General features: G+C 38.6%; 1 protein-coding gene across 14 annotated transcripts in view; it reads left to right on the forward strand.

Moving 5' to 3' along the window:
- CTNND2 (catenin delta 2) overlaps positions 1-14941 on the forward strand; it is a 1224220-nt gene that overhangs the window by 780128 nt on the left and 429151 nt on the right. For all 14 annotated transcript variants that reach the window (XM_038392622.2, XM_043508458.1, XM_038392619.2 and 11 more), the window contains one exon: positions 5122-5374. In XM_038392622.2, the coding sequence (XP_038248550.1) occupies positions 5122-5374 (253 nt within the window). The remainder of the gene's footprint in view (positions 1-5121; positions 5375-14941) is intronic.

Below are 14941 nucleotides of genomic sequence, written 5' to 3' on the forward strand. Positions count from 1 at the left end.
CACGTGTGGCATGGTGGGGGGGAAGGATTGGTCCCCAGTTGGAGTGAGGCAGGGGCCAGGGGCAAAAGCACAGTGGGGCGGAAGCTAGGGTTGATCCCTGGAGCAAGGGAGGGGCCGGGGCTAAACTGCAAGCGCAGCAGGGCTGGGGAGGGGGTAAACAGAATCCTCCCCCCCACCCCTGCCCACATAGAGCGGGTTGCCTACCTTCTCCCTGGTTCTAGCCCATTCATTCTCTTTGTCTCTCTCTGCACTGAGCTGAGGGTGGGGGTGCACTGAGCACATGGCTGGGGGTGCAAGAGCAGGTTGCAGTGCAGGGTCTGGCCAGGAGCTAGGGTGAGGGAGGGGGCTCAGGGTTGGGGCAGGAGGTTGGGGTGTGGAGTGCTTACCTGGGGCAGCTCCCATTTGGTGCGAGGGGTGCATGTGGAAAAGTGGGGAGGGGGCAGGAGCTCCCGTTTTGTGCTCGGGGTAGGGATGTGGGGGGGTGCAGGAGTCAGGGCATGGGGTGTTGGGGGGGTGGGGATGTGTGGGGGGTGCAGGAGTCAGGACTGGGGGCTGGGGGTGTGTGAAGGTGTCAGGGCATGGGATGAGGGTATGCGTGGGGGATACAGGAGTCAGGGCTGGGGTCATGAGGGTGTGAGGGGGTGAAGGAGTCAGGGCAGGGGGCTGGGGGTGTGTGAGGGGGCGAGTGCACTGCGGTTCCACTCCTCCCCCTCCCTTGCACGGGCGAACAGCTGTTCGGCGGCGGGGGGGCGGGTGGGAATGCAGCACACTGGTGGAAGAGGCGCGGGAGGAGCTTGGCCATCAGTGGAGCCTGCCCTGCTACAGCAGGCGCCCCAGGAGCCGGCAGCACCAAGCTTCTGCCCCCACGGGAGAGAGCAGTGGGCAGAGAAGAGCGGGCTGGGCCAGGGCCCCTTTGGAGCATGGGCCCGGTGCCATGGTAAATCTGGTACTATATTAGAAAATGAACTATTGCTCACAAAATTACCTGGCTTTAGTTTTCAGCAACCCTGGGACAATTTGTAGTTCCAAGCAGACCTCTTTGTTTTCAGCTGAGCTGTACTTTGTTTTGGGGGGTTCATTCATATCCAAAAGCCAAAGCAAAATTCAGGGGGTGTACGAACCCACATGATTTAAAACCAAATAAAAGAATTGCACAAACATCTCCAAACTGAACCCTCTGTGTTTCAAACACATCTACTTAGGCCCTCCTTGAACATGTGCCTACTATTCCTTACCCGTTCACTGGAGACCTACCATAGTTGAAAAGAAAGCAGATGTTAACAGGAATTTCTTTAAAGGTATGTTTTATCTAGTCAAACTATTGGTCTTATTCTTTCATATTCTAACTACCACAAATCTGTGTACATTATAATAAAATTCAAAAGGAAATAATAGCCTGTTAGGACAATATAATTATGAAAAGGCATCAGAATGAGTCAAAAAGCATGTAGATGTTAAAAGTGTGACAACTAGCTTCAGTTCATACAGTTGCCTTATTGATAGCAATACAAAAGAGAAAATAAGATGGAAACAAAATAAGTATCAACTATTTTGTTAACGCTTCATTGAACTGTGTTGCAAGAAAAAATGATGAAATATATGGGGCAATGTGGTAATGAAAGGCTGCCTATGTGGCAATGAAAGGCCTCCTTTTTAGCAAAGGTCTTACTTAGAGCTTTTTGCAACGCTCCAGATTTCAATGAGAGATCAAAAGTTGAAAGCATTCCCCATGTCATAATTCCATCTCCTAAATATCAAGATCTTAATACAGTTCATCGCTTTTCTTTTTCTTTCATTTCTACTTGTTATTTTTACTACTTTTTCCTAACTTCTGCTTTTTTGAATAATTTTCTTTTTTCATGTGACACTCCATTTTGTTTCTCAGTTAATGTTACTTATTCTCTGCTATGAAAACGCTGCCACCTTTTCTGTATCTTCTTAATGTAATACTGCTGAGTCCTGGAATTTTGGTTTGGTTTGTGAACAGAGTTTATCAGTATTCAGATACAGTTATTGCATTACAAGTGATCTCTCTTTAAAACAGTAGTTTATTCTTAATAGATATCTTTTATTGCAAAAAGAAAAGGAGTACTTGTGGCACCTTAGAGACTAACAAATTTATTTGAGCATAAGCTTTCGTGAGCTACAGCTCACTTCATCGGATGCATTTAAGCTTATGCTCAAATAAATTTGTTAGTCTCTAAGGTGCCACAAGTACTCCTTTTCTTTTTGTGAATACAGACTAACACGGCTGCTACTCTGAAACCTATCTTTTTATTGGTTATTCATTAAGGAAATATACAACATGAGATAAAAGACAATATCAAAGCAAGATTTTTCTTTATTGTATTTTCATATAGACTAACATAACTTGATAGTATTGTATTTTTATGTTTGTTAACCAACAGATTTTCAATATTATGACATCATAACTGTTATAACATAAATTCTGTGATTCAACTCACTGTTCATATACATCAAAATGAAAAGTACAAAAAAAAGGAAAACTAATAAAAGACAGAAAGATACTAAAAGACATACTCTGGATGGAAAAAGTATCTTAACCTTGACAAGTACTAGTATTAGATGGTTGCTATCATACAAGCACTATTAACTACTTTTTGAGTACTGCGTTTTTAATTTTTACATATACTGCAATATGAAACCCTTAAAGTTGTTTCATGGAACTTCATGAAGTATACAAATTATTTGTAATTATGCATCTGAAATGTAAATGTGTGTATCAAAAGAAATGACAGGGAAAATTACTATGAGACCTGGAATTTGAGGATGCATGTTCACCAATAGACCTATGATTTTAACATAATCAAATGATCCTGAGCCTGGACCCATTGCCATTTATGGCAGAACTTCTGTTTATTTGATAAGAGCAACATTGGGCCCATAATGAGCTCATTTACAGTGCATTTACTTTTTCTGCTGCTCAGAACTCTCTCATAAACAGGAGTGGTTTTTTATTTGTACTTCTTTCAGGGCCAGTAGGTCATATAGGAACTAATCCTACAGTCCTTACAACAAGAATCTAGTTGACATCATCAGTACTGCAGAACTTGGGTCTAAAATTGCTGCTGCTAAGAACCCAGTACACATGGCGTATTGAAGTGTGTTTTACTGTAGTGGTATAATAAAAAGATAATGGACTCTGAAGCAGACTAACAAGATTTTTAAGGTGCAAAATCACTGAGTCACTTTAAATCTGTTAGTTAAGATGCTCTGAACTGTTGATACAATAATTGTCATTAGTACATTTCATTACCCTTTTAGACAGGTAGAGACAAATGTGTATAGTGTAATTCTCTTTCAGGGTGAAGTAGCAGATAAGGACTGAGTCTTGTTTATAGTGATATCAAGAAAAATTGTTAATGCAAGCAGGGCTGAGTGTTGAATATTTTACAGGAACTGGGACGCCAAAACTGGGATGACAAGTAATCCCTATATTTGTTTCATCTTTAACAGTAATCATTTTCAATCCAGACTTTAAAGCCTGGTTCTACTCTCCTTTGGTGGGAGTTTGAGCTGAGTAAAGACTGCAGAATGAGACTCTTAGAGCTGTTGAAATTTAGCTCAACTACTCCCATGCTCTTCTCATGATGCATACAAAACTTGCATTGGGATTTTGCTGCTTGAATATTTTTTTAACTTCAGATTAACTCATTCTTGAATATGATGTAAGCAATTCAAAGCCCATCTCAAAGAAGTGTTTCTACCTAATCCCTAAAAAAGAAAAGGAGTACTTGTGGCACCTTAGAGACTAACAAATTTATTAGAGCATAAGCTTTCGTGAGCTACAGCTCACTTCATCGGATGCATTTGGTGGAAAAAAACAGAGGGGAGATTGATATACACACACAGAGAACATGAAACAATGGGTTTATCATACACACTGTAAGGAGAGTGATCACTTAAGATAAGCCATCACCAGCAGCGAGGGGGGGGGGGGAGGAGGAAAACCTTTCATGGTGACAAGCAAGGTAGGCTATTTCCAGAGTTAACAAGAATATCTGAGCAACAGTGGGGGGTGGGGTGGGGTGGGGGGGAGAAATAACGTGGGGAAATAGTTTTACTTTGTGTAATGACTCATCCATTCCCAGTCTCTATTCAAGCCTAAGTTAATTGTATCCAGTTTGCAAATTAATTCCAATTCAGCAGTCTCTCGTTGGAGTCTGTTTTTGAAGCTTTTTTGTTGAAGGATAGCCACTCTTAGGTCTGTAATCGAGTGACCAGAGAGATTGAAGTGTTCTCCAACTGGTTTTTGAATGTTATAATTCTTGACGTCTGATTTGTGTCCATTCATTCTTTTACGTAGAGACTGTCCAGTTTGACCAATGTACATGGCAGAGGGGCATTGCTGGCACATGATGGCATATATCACATTGGTAGATGCGCAGGTGAACGAGCCTCTGATAGTGTGGCTGATGTGATTAGGCCCTCTGATGGTGTCCCCTGAATAGATATGTGGACAGAGTTGGCAACGGGCTTTGTTGCAAGGATAGGTTCCTGGGTTGGTGGTTCTGTTTTGTGGTGTGTGGTTGCTGGTGATATCCTTGTTAACTGCTGGAAATAGCCTACCTTGCTTGTCACCATGAAAGGTTTTCCTCTTTCCCCCTCCCCCCCCCCCGCTGCTGGTGATGGCTTATCTTAAGTGATCACTCTCCTTACAGTGTGTATGATAAACCCATTGTTTCATGTTCTCTGTGTGTGTGTATATAAATCTCCCCTCTGTTTTTTCCACCAAATGCATCCGATGAAGTGAGCTGTAGCTCACGAAAGCTTATGCTCTAATAAATTTGTTAGTCTCTAAGGTGCCACAAGTACTCCTTTTCTTTTTGCGAATACAGACTAACACAGCTGCTACTCTGAAACCTACCTAATCTCTGTGTAAGCATTTTAAATATTGTTTAGTCTATGAGTGGCATGCTATTTAGAATTTTCACTTGACAGTTATTTACTGCTTTCAACTATGACAGTGTTCTTTTTTTTCTCATTCTTTTCGAACCCCTGTTTATATGTGTGTATTTTTTTTCCTCTGCCTAGACCTGGTTAACCATTTCTGTGAACAGGTCCTCAGTTTTTTACTTTGTCCCTACTTTCCTGTCGTAGCCCCATCTTCCCCTGGTGTCGACTCCGTACCCTTACAGCGCACAGGCAGTCAGCACGGCACACAGAATGCAACATCGACCTTCCAGAGGGCCAGCTATGCTGCAGGCCCAGCCTCCAATTACGCAGACCCCTACCGACAGCTGCAGTTTTGTCCTTCTGTTGAATCACCATACAGCAAATCTGGGCCAGCCATCCCACCTGAAGGGACCTTGGCTAGGTCACCTTCCATTGATAGCATTCAGAAAGATCCAAGGTGGGTGAAACCTTATTTTGTCTACCATTACATGTTATTAAAGAAGGGTTATAACTGCAGTCTACTTGTATTTCAACTATGGTGTATTATTAAAAAATGAAACAAAAATTGTCATTTGTCCTACAAAAGATTCTTTGTTTGAATTAGAATTATCTGTTTTAATGCCTTTTTTAACATGTTCTTGTGAGCTCTTCTTTAAAACAAGATGGTCTTCAATACATACATTTATCTACCCTTGCTAGGGCCTCCATGTGAAATACTATGAAAAGAAATTATGCTACAACTATGGCACCATGAGTCTTTGAATCATAACTGTGATGGCTTAGGTTTTCCTTTGCTATTCAAGGAGAAATTTTGTTCTTCTATAAATGTTTAATAATGTGCAAAGTGGCACCTGAGTGCAAGGCTATGAGAATAACCATGATTGAGAGATAGAACATACTCAGATCTATATTTCATCTGAAGATACTGTATCTAAGCTCTGCCAGTACATGACAGCAGAATGATTAGCAGTGTAATTTTCAATAAATGATTATTGCTGCCTTCTCTTCATAGAAAATATTGGCCTCTATGACACATATGCACTCCATGGTTGTGTACATATAAATATAAAATATAGTCATCATTGAGTTCTCTAGGTATACTGTAAATCAAAAAGTATGTGCTTGATGGCAGCATTCTAAGGGGTGAATTGTCTTCAGTTATGACAATAACAGAGATGGAGGTATTAACAGCACCTCTTAATTTGATTGGTTGTTTTTGTTTGGTTTTGTGGTGCAAAGCATTAGTAATTTTATGGGGTTTTTATGATTCTTGTAAGTTAAATGGTTTTGAAGTTGAAATCAGACTCTTGAGAAGTTACATAATTAAGCTTTTATTCACAAATATTTGACTTCTTAAAATCTGTATTCATTTGTACAGGATTTTCTGTGGTAGATATTGTGATTTTGTTGCATGGTATTAAGCAACAGGAACAATCAGAAATGTGTCCCCAACAAGGTCATTAGGGAGGCGTTTGACCAACAAGATACATAAGATATAATGGCAAGATTTTCCTTCTTTCGCAATAGAAATGAACGGTTCATAGCCTTGACTGCCTGTACTCGGTACATGTTGACTATCTGTATAGTAACTGCCTCACTAGTCCAAGAGGCCAAGAACAGATTAATTGTGTAGCACATCAGGGACACTACTGCTTCTAGTACCAGCTTATTATGCTAGTGACCCACTTCTGATGTGGGTATAGCTGCTGTCTCCTTATCCTTAACTCTTGATGCTACACCATATGTTTGAATGAGAAGAAGACAACAGGCACTGTGTGTTTTAGGTTTATATATATATCTTGGCATACACAGAAAAAATGTCATCACACTAACATAATTTACCCACCTAGAAGGGCACTAAATACTGACATTTGTTCTATGGTATTGAATTCTTGACGGGGATACTACAGAAGGACTTTTTCATGCAACAAAATTCTGCCTTGTAATAATACCTTCTCAATGCCTTACAAAAGATGTAGAGGATCTTGAAATATAAGAGAAGAATGAGATTGATTGCAAAAAATACATTTAGGAAAAATATATTGGACTGAAGGAAAGCATATGTACTATACTATAGTGGTGTTGGACATATGGTTTAAAAAGATGTAATCTTTGTGGAAAATACACCATTATCACTGTAATGATCAGCACCGGCATAGGTTATATGCTGGGCAAATGTCATAGAATCATAGAATATCAGGGTTGGAAGGGACCTTAAAATGTCATCTAGTCCAAACCCCTGCTCAAAGCAGCACCAATCCCCAATTTTTGCCCTAGATCCGTAAATGGCCCCCTCAAGGACTGAACTTACAACCATGGGTTTAGCAGGCCAATGCTCAAACCACCGAGCTATCCCTCCCCCCCAAACTTGTCAAACTTGTTCCTTTTGTAAAATGATTTTGTTTACTTTTGTTTGGTGCTCTAGCCTTATTTTGTAGCCTGTTTTGTTTCTCTTCTCCTTCCAATGTAATGCATGGAATTATATGAATACTAATTTCAATAAGAATATAGGAGATGGAATATTGACATCCACAGATGTAAATACAACTTGGTAAGCTTTACATAGGCAGAAATTTGTTTATCTACTATTTTTCATTTCATGAATTAATCATAAACAGGCTGTGATTTTTACATTTTTTTTGTAACAGGGATTTATATTGTAGCTTTTGCAAATGTATTTCATGCTGTAAATTACTAGTGAGCTACTGACTGCAGCTATTGCTTCAAGTATTCGTTATTTGCATAGTCACAGATTGTGTTATTTGATTGGTTACCTGGGTCACATGGTAGTGTTCTGAAAAGCAAATTAAGGGGGTGGGGGAGGAGGTACAAACACAGTCAAAGCCAGTTGTATGGATTTTACTCAAACAATTGTTCGTAAATATTTTAATGTCATAATCGCCCAGCTCTAGACCTAAATTATTTGTAAATAAAAATGAAAGGGTGTGATATCCTTGAGTAAAAGTGCTCTGGCTTCAAATAGAAGTCAGTGTTATGAAAATTAGCTTGATATACCAAGAAAAAGATTGTTACCCAATTTTTTTTCAACTAGTCTAGCAAGAAGGAATCAAAGTAATTTGAAGTTGGGGAAAAACTCAGTTTCTCAAGTTGAAGTGATTAATTTAATCTGAAGGATGAAGTTCTGGCCTGTTTTACACAGATGTTGATAGAGACAGGGGTACAAGATCTTAGAATCATAGAATATTAGGATTGGTAGGGACCTCAGGAGGTCATCTAGTCCAACCCCCTGCTCAAAGCAGGACCAATCCCCAACTAAATTATCCCAGCTGGGGCTTTGTCAAGCCTGATCTTAAAAACCTCTAAGGAAGGAGATTCCACCACCTCCCTAGGTAACCCATTCCAGTGCTTCACCACCCTCCTAGTGAAAAAGTTTTTCCTAACATCCAACCTAAACCTCCCGCACTGCAACTTGAGACCATTACTCCTTGTTCTGTCATCTGCTACCACTGAGAACAATCTAGGTACATCTTCTTTGTAACCCCCTTTCAGGTAGTTGAAAGCAGCTATCAAATCCCCCCTCATTCTTCTCTTCTGCAGACTAAATAATCCCAGTTCCCTCAGCCTCTCCTCATAAATCATGTGCTGCAGCCCCCTAATCATTTTTGTTGCCCTCTGCTGGACTCTTTCCAATTTTTCCACATCCTTCTTGTAGTGTGGGGCCCAAAACTGGACACAGTACTCCAGATGAGGCCTCATCAATGCCGAATAGAGGGGAACAATCACGTCCCTTGATCTGCTGGTAATGCCCCTACTTATACAGCCCAAAATGCCGTTAGCCTTCTTGGCAACAAGGGCAACAAGATGAGGAGGAATGGTGTTGGACATCTCTCCCCATGCACCAGGAACTCTCACAGAAGCAGCAGATAATACAGACCCAGCATCCCTTGAATTCTTTGCACAGATCCTGTTTAAATTCCATGAGTAGCATTCTAGAATCTCAGGAATCATGGTTTGGGAACACTGCTAGGCTCCTTGCCACTAATAGCAGCACTAGAACAGGAAATGTAATACTCTTTTAGCAGCAATGGTAAGGAGCACTGCTGAGCATACTGTGTCCTGATCTGTAAGAGGTATATTCCCCTCCCTCCATGGGCAAAATGCCTTAGTAACCTGCCCCTGTTCACCACATTACCAGAAACCTATTGACAAATTGGAGGGAGTTTAGAGAAGAGCAACAAAAATACCAGGAGAGTTGGACAGATTGATTTATGAGGAAAGATTAAAAGCTTGGCTAAAAGAATAATGAGGGCAGCGGGACAAAACACCCCAAATACTTGAAGAAACACGGAGAAAAGACAGAAATCCTTTAACATAGTACACAGAGGTATAATTAAGAGTAATGAATGAAATTATGAAACAAAATTTGGGCTGAATATCAAGAAAAGTCTCCTGATGGGGAGCTGAGTTACCTTGTGGAATTGACTTCACAGGGATATTGTTTGGGCTCTTTGAAGCTAGACTGAACAAACACCAGAAAATGTATGGTAGGGAGCAATCTTTGATTGCTCAAGGGATAAACTGGATGATCTAATAGGTCTTGGACTTCCATGACACTGTGATCTATTGCTGTGTTAAGAAAATTTGTGATCAACTGAGTTTCTGGTACTAAATCTGTATGATCTGTCAGATGTGTCAGTGGGTCACTAATGGACTAAACTGAAAGAAAAAGAAGGAAACTGTAATATCTACATATTGTAAGCTTCTGATTGGTTTATGGCACATGCAGATATGTCTGTAGGCAAAATGGACAGAGGTGTGATTCTGATAAACAAACAGAATTTCTGAAATATAAAATAATTTCCTAAATGTTTCATATTCTATTCTGGTAGAATTTTCATCTGAAACTAAGAGGAAAAATTAGCTAGCACTGCTGTATTTGGGAATTTTTCCAATGTTTTCATTGTGAAGCTTGGATTACTATTACTTCAGCTTTGCATATGTGTTTCTGAGCCAACTTTTGCCAAATGAAATGTTTAGCTCAACATCTGTTTTCCCCCTCCACAAACTGTCATAAAATACTGTTTAGTCTTAATTAAGCTACAGGAGTCCGAGACAGAAAAAATACTAAAGTATTATTTAAAATAAATATATCTGCATTCATGATTACTTTTATGGCTACTGATTTCTTTTTTATCTCATATATTGTAAAATATCATGCCAGATTCTTAGCTGGTATAAACTGGTACAGCTCTATAGAGCTAGTCGTATTTACACCAGCTGAGGTTCTGTCTCATCATGTTAGACATTTCTCTTAATAAACAAAACTTATGTTCTGCAGCTGGAAAAAATAGGAAGAACTGAATGAACAATGAAAAAATAGTTTACATAAAACAGATTCTTCATTATCTGAGAGCCTAAGGCATCCTTGCAAGGTTAGGGCTTGTCTATACTTACAGTGCTGCAGCGGTGCTGCTGTATCACTTAGTGAAGACGCTACCTAAGCGGTAGATGTGTCCACAAGAGAAACCCTGCCATCAACATAGCGCTGCCTACACCAGGGATTAAATCAATATAACTGTGTCGCTCAAGGGTGTGGAAAATCCACACTCCTGAGCGACGTAATTATACCGACATAAGTTGGTAGTGTAGACTTTAGTTAAAGTCTAAGGAGGAAACTTCTAAACTAAATATGGAGAAGTCCACAGGGTTCAGGAACCAACTCTAATATTTCTGAAATATTTAATGTCAATTTTAGATGTTTCCATCCAATTTTACTTTGTAGTACCAAGACAAATAAAACTTTAGATAAATCTTTTTAATTAAACTACAATAAACCACATTGAAATAGCATTAATAGTCCCATTTACAGAGGCACCATAAAGTTAATAATCATATATTAAGAATGGACTGGTCTGTATTGCTAATAACAACTTTCATTGTAAAATGGAATGCATTCTAAAAGTCAAACTTAATTTTCAGCATATATGCTGTTTGTCTCATTTTTGCACTTTATAAAGTTTAGATGGTGAAACTAGACTGATTTGACTACAGTTATTTTCACTTCAAGCTGAAGACTGTTCTGTCATGTTTATGTTTTAAGTAATAATAAAAACAATTTTCACTGAAATTTGAAATAAAAATCACTTACTATGATTTATAAAATCTTTTCTTACAAAACCTAAATCTTTACACCTAAACTACCCACGAATGTCCTTAAATACACAAAAGCAAAGAAACTGCATCCTTTTTGTTAAAGTAAAAATGAACTTTGGTTAATGAATTCTAGTATGTATAAGGATCTCATATATTTAGACAGCATGGAGTTAGTAAGAGAGCATATCTGTTTAGAGAGCATTTCAGCTTTAATTGTAATTCTTTATTTTTTTTGGCAAGTTTTTATAAGAGATTTTTAATTTTGTCTGAATAAAAAGTAAAACCCCATTAAAGCGATAATAATTACTCGCATAGCATAATACTCCATCTCAACTGTTACACTACTGAGTTGTACATGAACCTTGCTAGTTCACATGCACAGTGGTGAGATCCACAGGGAGTGACTGAATTTTGCAAATTAATTAACAAATGAATAAACACAGTTCCTTGTGTAGATTGGCTGAGTGCATATTAGCAAGTTCTGCTGTAACAATGGTCTTGCTCACTTATGACTTCCCTATCTATAATGTCATTGATGGGCAGAGTATCAGTTTATTTTTTCCTTTGTTTTGTGACATTGCTTAACTTTTGAACATCATAGGCATTTATATGAAGGGGCTGGCAGAACAATGTAGTAACAGCAACAGTCATGTTGAAAAACAGTTCAGCAATGCAATCAAAACTAACTTCAACTAGAATAAAATGTAATATCCCATAGATATGATGTCCCATAGATATATTATCCATTTCCATGTCACAGTGAATGATATTGAGTTTTTACTGTTTACATTTTTATAGTATGCTGTTTTTAATAAATATGTTTCAAACAGCACCTTTAAACTGTTTATACAAAATACATTGGAAAATCCAATGAACACACACAAAAATGGTGTGTTTACCAAAAATGTTGTACTTTCTAGAATACTATAGAGTGATAATCCAAAAGACCCCTTTTTATGACTTTTTAATTTTTTCCCCAGCACTTACTGGTGAAAAATGTGACAACTAAAATAGATAATTTAAAAATGTAAATAGCATTAAAAATACAAATAACTGGTAGTGGCACATTACTTTTTTTAACTGTCCAGGTACAAATCAAAACAGTTACTGATTGTGCCAGCTATTGCATAATTTAAATTTTATATCCTGAGGCATTCCTGCTCTGCTTTTACTTTCAAAGTCAAAGTTCTGATTGATTACCTCTGTTGGGATTAATTTCCCACCACACAGAGAATGAAAGCACTGACTCACTACTTTCAAAGTTCTTAAATCATAAGCCTCATTGTACAAAGGAGAAGTAGGCTGAAGCAAAACATCCTGTGTCCACTATGAACCATCAAAACCCATTTTGCATCACTTTCTACAAAGAGCTGTGGTATATTTTCAAACCTATCTTTGTAAAGCTTTTATTTCCCTGTAGTAAAAAGAATCTCATTATGATAAGTGGCAATTAACATATATGCTTTAATAAAAGTGCAATAAAAGTATAAGACATTGGCTCTTTAAGATAAACTAAAATATTTCTGCAGAAGTCCTTACAGTATATTCATTTGGTTTGTTTTAAGGATTATCATAATATTAACAGAATTGCTTTACTATAAATCTTAATAATAGTGAAAGGCGGTATTACAGTGTTATGAGAGAGGCCAATAAGAATATAATCCTCAGTCTGTGTATGTTTGTGCAAAGAAAATTACTCTGTGTGTGTGTGTGTGTGTGTGTGTGTACATTTTTATTTTTTAAAATGTATAAGGCAGTGTGATATACTGGTGATAGACAGAATTCCGAAGCAGGCACTACCCCAGGAATAGTTATTTGATGACTTCCTTTTCCTGATTAACACTCCGCATTGCAAGGATGTCCATTTGTAATTTTTTCCCCAGTGTTCCTTTCCCAACACATTAAACTGGCAGAATCAAGTAGCTGTAGCCCTAAAGTGATAATTTTGCAATTGACAGTGCTAGCTGTATCTTTCTCTCTTCCAACAGGATATCTATTCTGTTTTCCCTTTCTTATTGCTGAGGAGATGGCATATCCTCACAGGCATTTATCAATAGTCATCTAAGTGCAGAACAATGAACCAATATGAAATATTAAAATCAAAGGGATGATCCAACCAACCCAAGCATGCACACAATTCAAGACAATTGGTATGGACTCAGGCCAAGCCTCAGGTGCTCACCCATACCATCCCTCCAAATGAAAGGGATGAGTTCTCATTTTGCATATAAAATAGCCATAAGAAAGGGTAACAAACATAAAACAAACAGAGAATGGGGGAAAGGGGGCAAACATAGCTAAAGATTAAGACTGCTGCCCTAAAAACTGAAAACATGGGATCCCAGCAACCTGCTTGAAGAGAGTGCTTCAGAACCAACAACTCTTAACCAAGAATGTCTAGCTTCCAGCTTGGCCAAGGTTACAGGAGAGCATCCCTTCCCAGGCCTGTAACTCTTGGACAAAGACTTAGGGAGAGAAGGGGGTTATTGTCCAAGTTCCTGGGTTCTAGATTATGAAAACCAGCTTTATAGAACACCAAGACTATGAATTGTGCCTTTTTATATACTGGCAACTGGTGTAGACTGAAGAGAGTGGTTGTAAGTGACCTGAAAGGGTTAGGGCCTGGGGAGGAAATGGGGTGACATATGTCTGACTCAGGTTACCGTATGATAAATGTGGTTCACTGATCAACAGATTGCTTTCTATGTTCGATCTTTATTATTCACTACATAGCCTGACACACACTGTTTATCAAATGCATTTCATAGTGTGCTACAGAAAAACCTGCAGTGCACTCTAAGAAAGAGAAAAGTTTGTCTTTCGGAGCTCATGTCATACTCTCAGTCTTTTCTTTATGACTGGAATTGTTCTACTGATGTATGTGAGCCCTTTGTTAGATCCATCACTTGATTTTATTGCCATCCCACCTTTCAAAGTACTCTAAATCCCATCAGTACACCAACTCATGATATTGAAATGTTTGGACGTTGTAATTTCCTTATATTATAGTGGCATGGACATTATCGGTCCATTGGGTTTGACTAGTGAGTCTGCAGTACTTAAAGCTTCCAAACTATATCTATCTATCTATCTATCTATCTATCTATCTATCTATCTATCTATCTATCTATCTATCATCATCCTTTTCTCTTAGTGGCATATTTACTTAGTTTATAGTGTGTAATTTTTAAGTAGATAATGTCCCATCTTATTAATATCTTGCTGTTCAATGTGAATGTTTTATTTTACATCTTGTTAAAGGCATAGTGTTCTTATTTCTCTCCTTTTTTTCCAGAGGTGGGAGAGAGCACAAGACCAAGCATAGTCTTATTACTAGCACAGGACAGCAGAAGGGTGGTAGTGATGCAGGTAGTAGAAGTGAACCCAGAGAGTATATATCTGAATACCTCGGCAGGCTGGAATGGTTGTGCTGGGAGAAGTGCAGACTTACAACCGTTGAACTGGTGTAACAAGGGATGTTTCCCTGCATTTCACTCAGATCTCTGAAGCTACTGTGCCTTTTACCAGTATAATACTTGTAGGCACCTGCACTTGGATAGTGCACTTCATCCGCCTCTCTCATCTTCCCCAGCTCATCTTAGGTTTGTGTGAGCCATAATGGAGCTCCTCATGGTTAATAGGCCATAATATGATTTTGTCTGTGTTTGCCACACATGTCCCTCAATATCCTATGAATCATCTGCACACTTTAACAGGTGCAAACTCTGCATGATGCCTTTCTCTGATGAAAAATACAGTTCTAAAATTTTGCAGTTCTTGTCAAGTAAATAAAATATATTTTTAAAAATATGAGCAAATATTTAAAATATTTTAAAAATATGTACACGAGAGAACAGCTTAGCTTCTAAGTGTATTTCTCTAATGTACTGGCAAAATAAACTGCCCTTAA

The sequence above is a fragment of the Dermochelys coriacea genome, chromosome 2, assembly GCF_009764565.3.
Source record: "Dermochelys coriacea isolate rDerCor1 chromosome 2, rDerCor1.pri.v4, whole genome shotgun sequence".
Classification (NCBI taxonomy): domain Eukaryota; kingdom Metazoa; phylum Chordata; order Testudines; family Dermochelyidae; genus Dermochelys; species Dermochelys coriacea.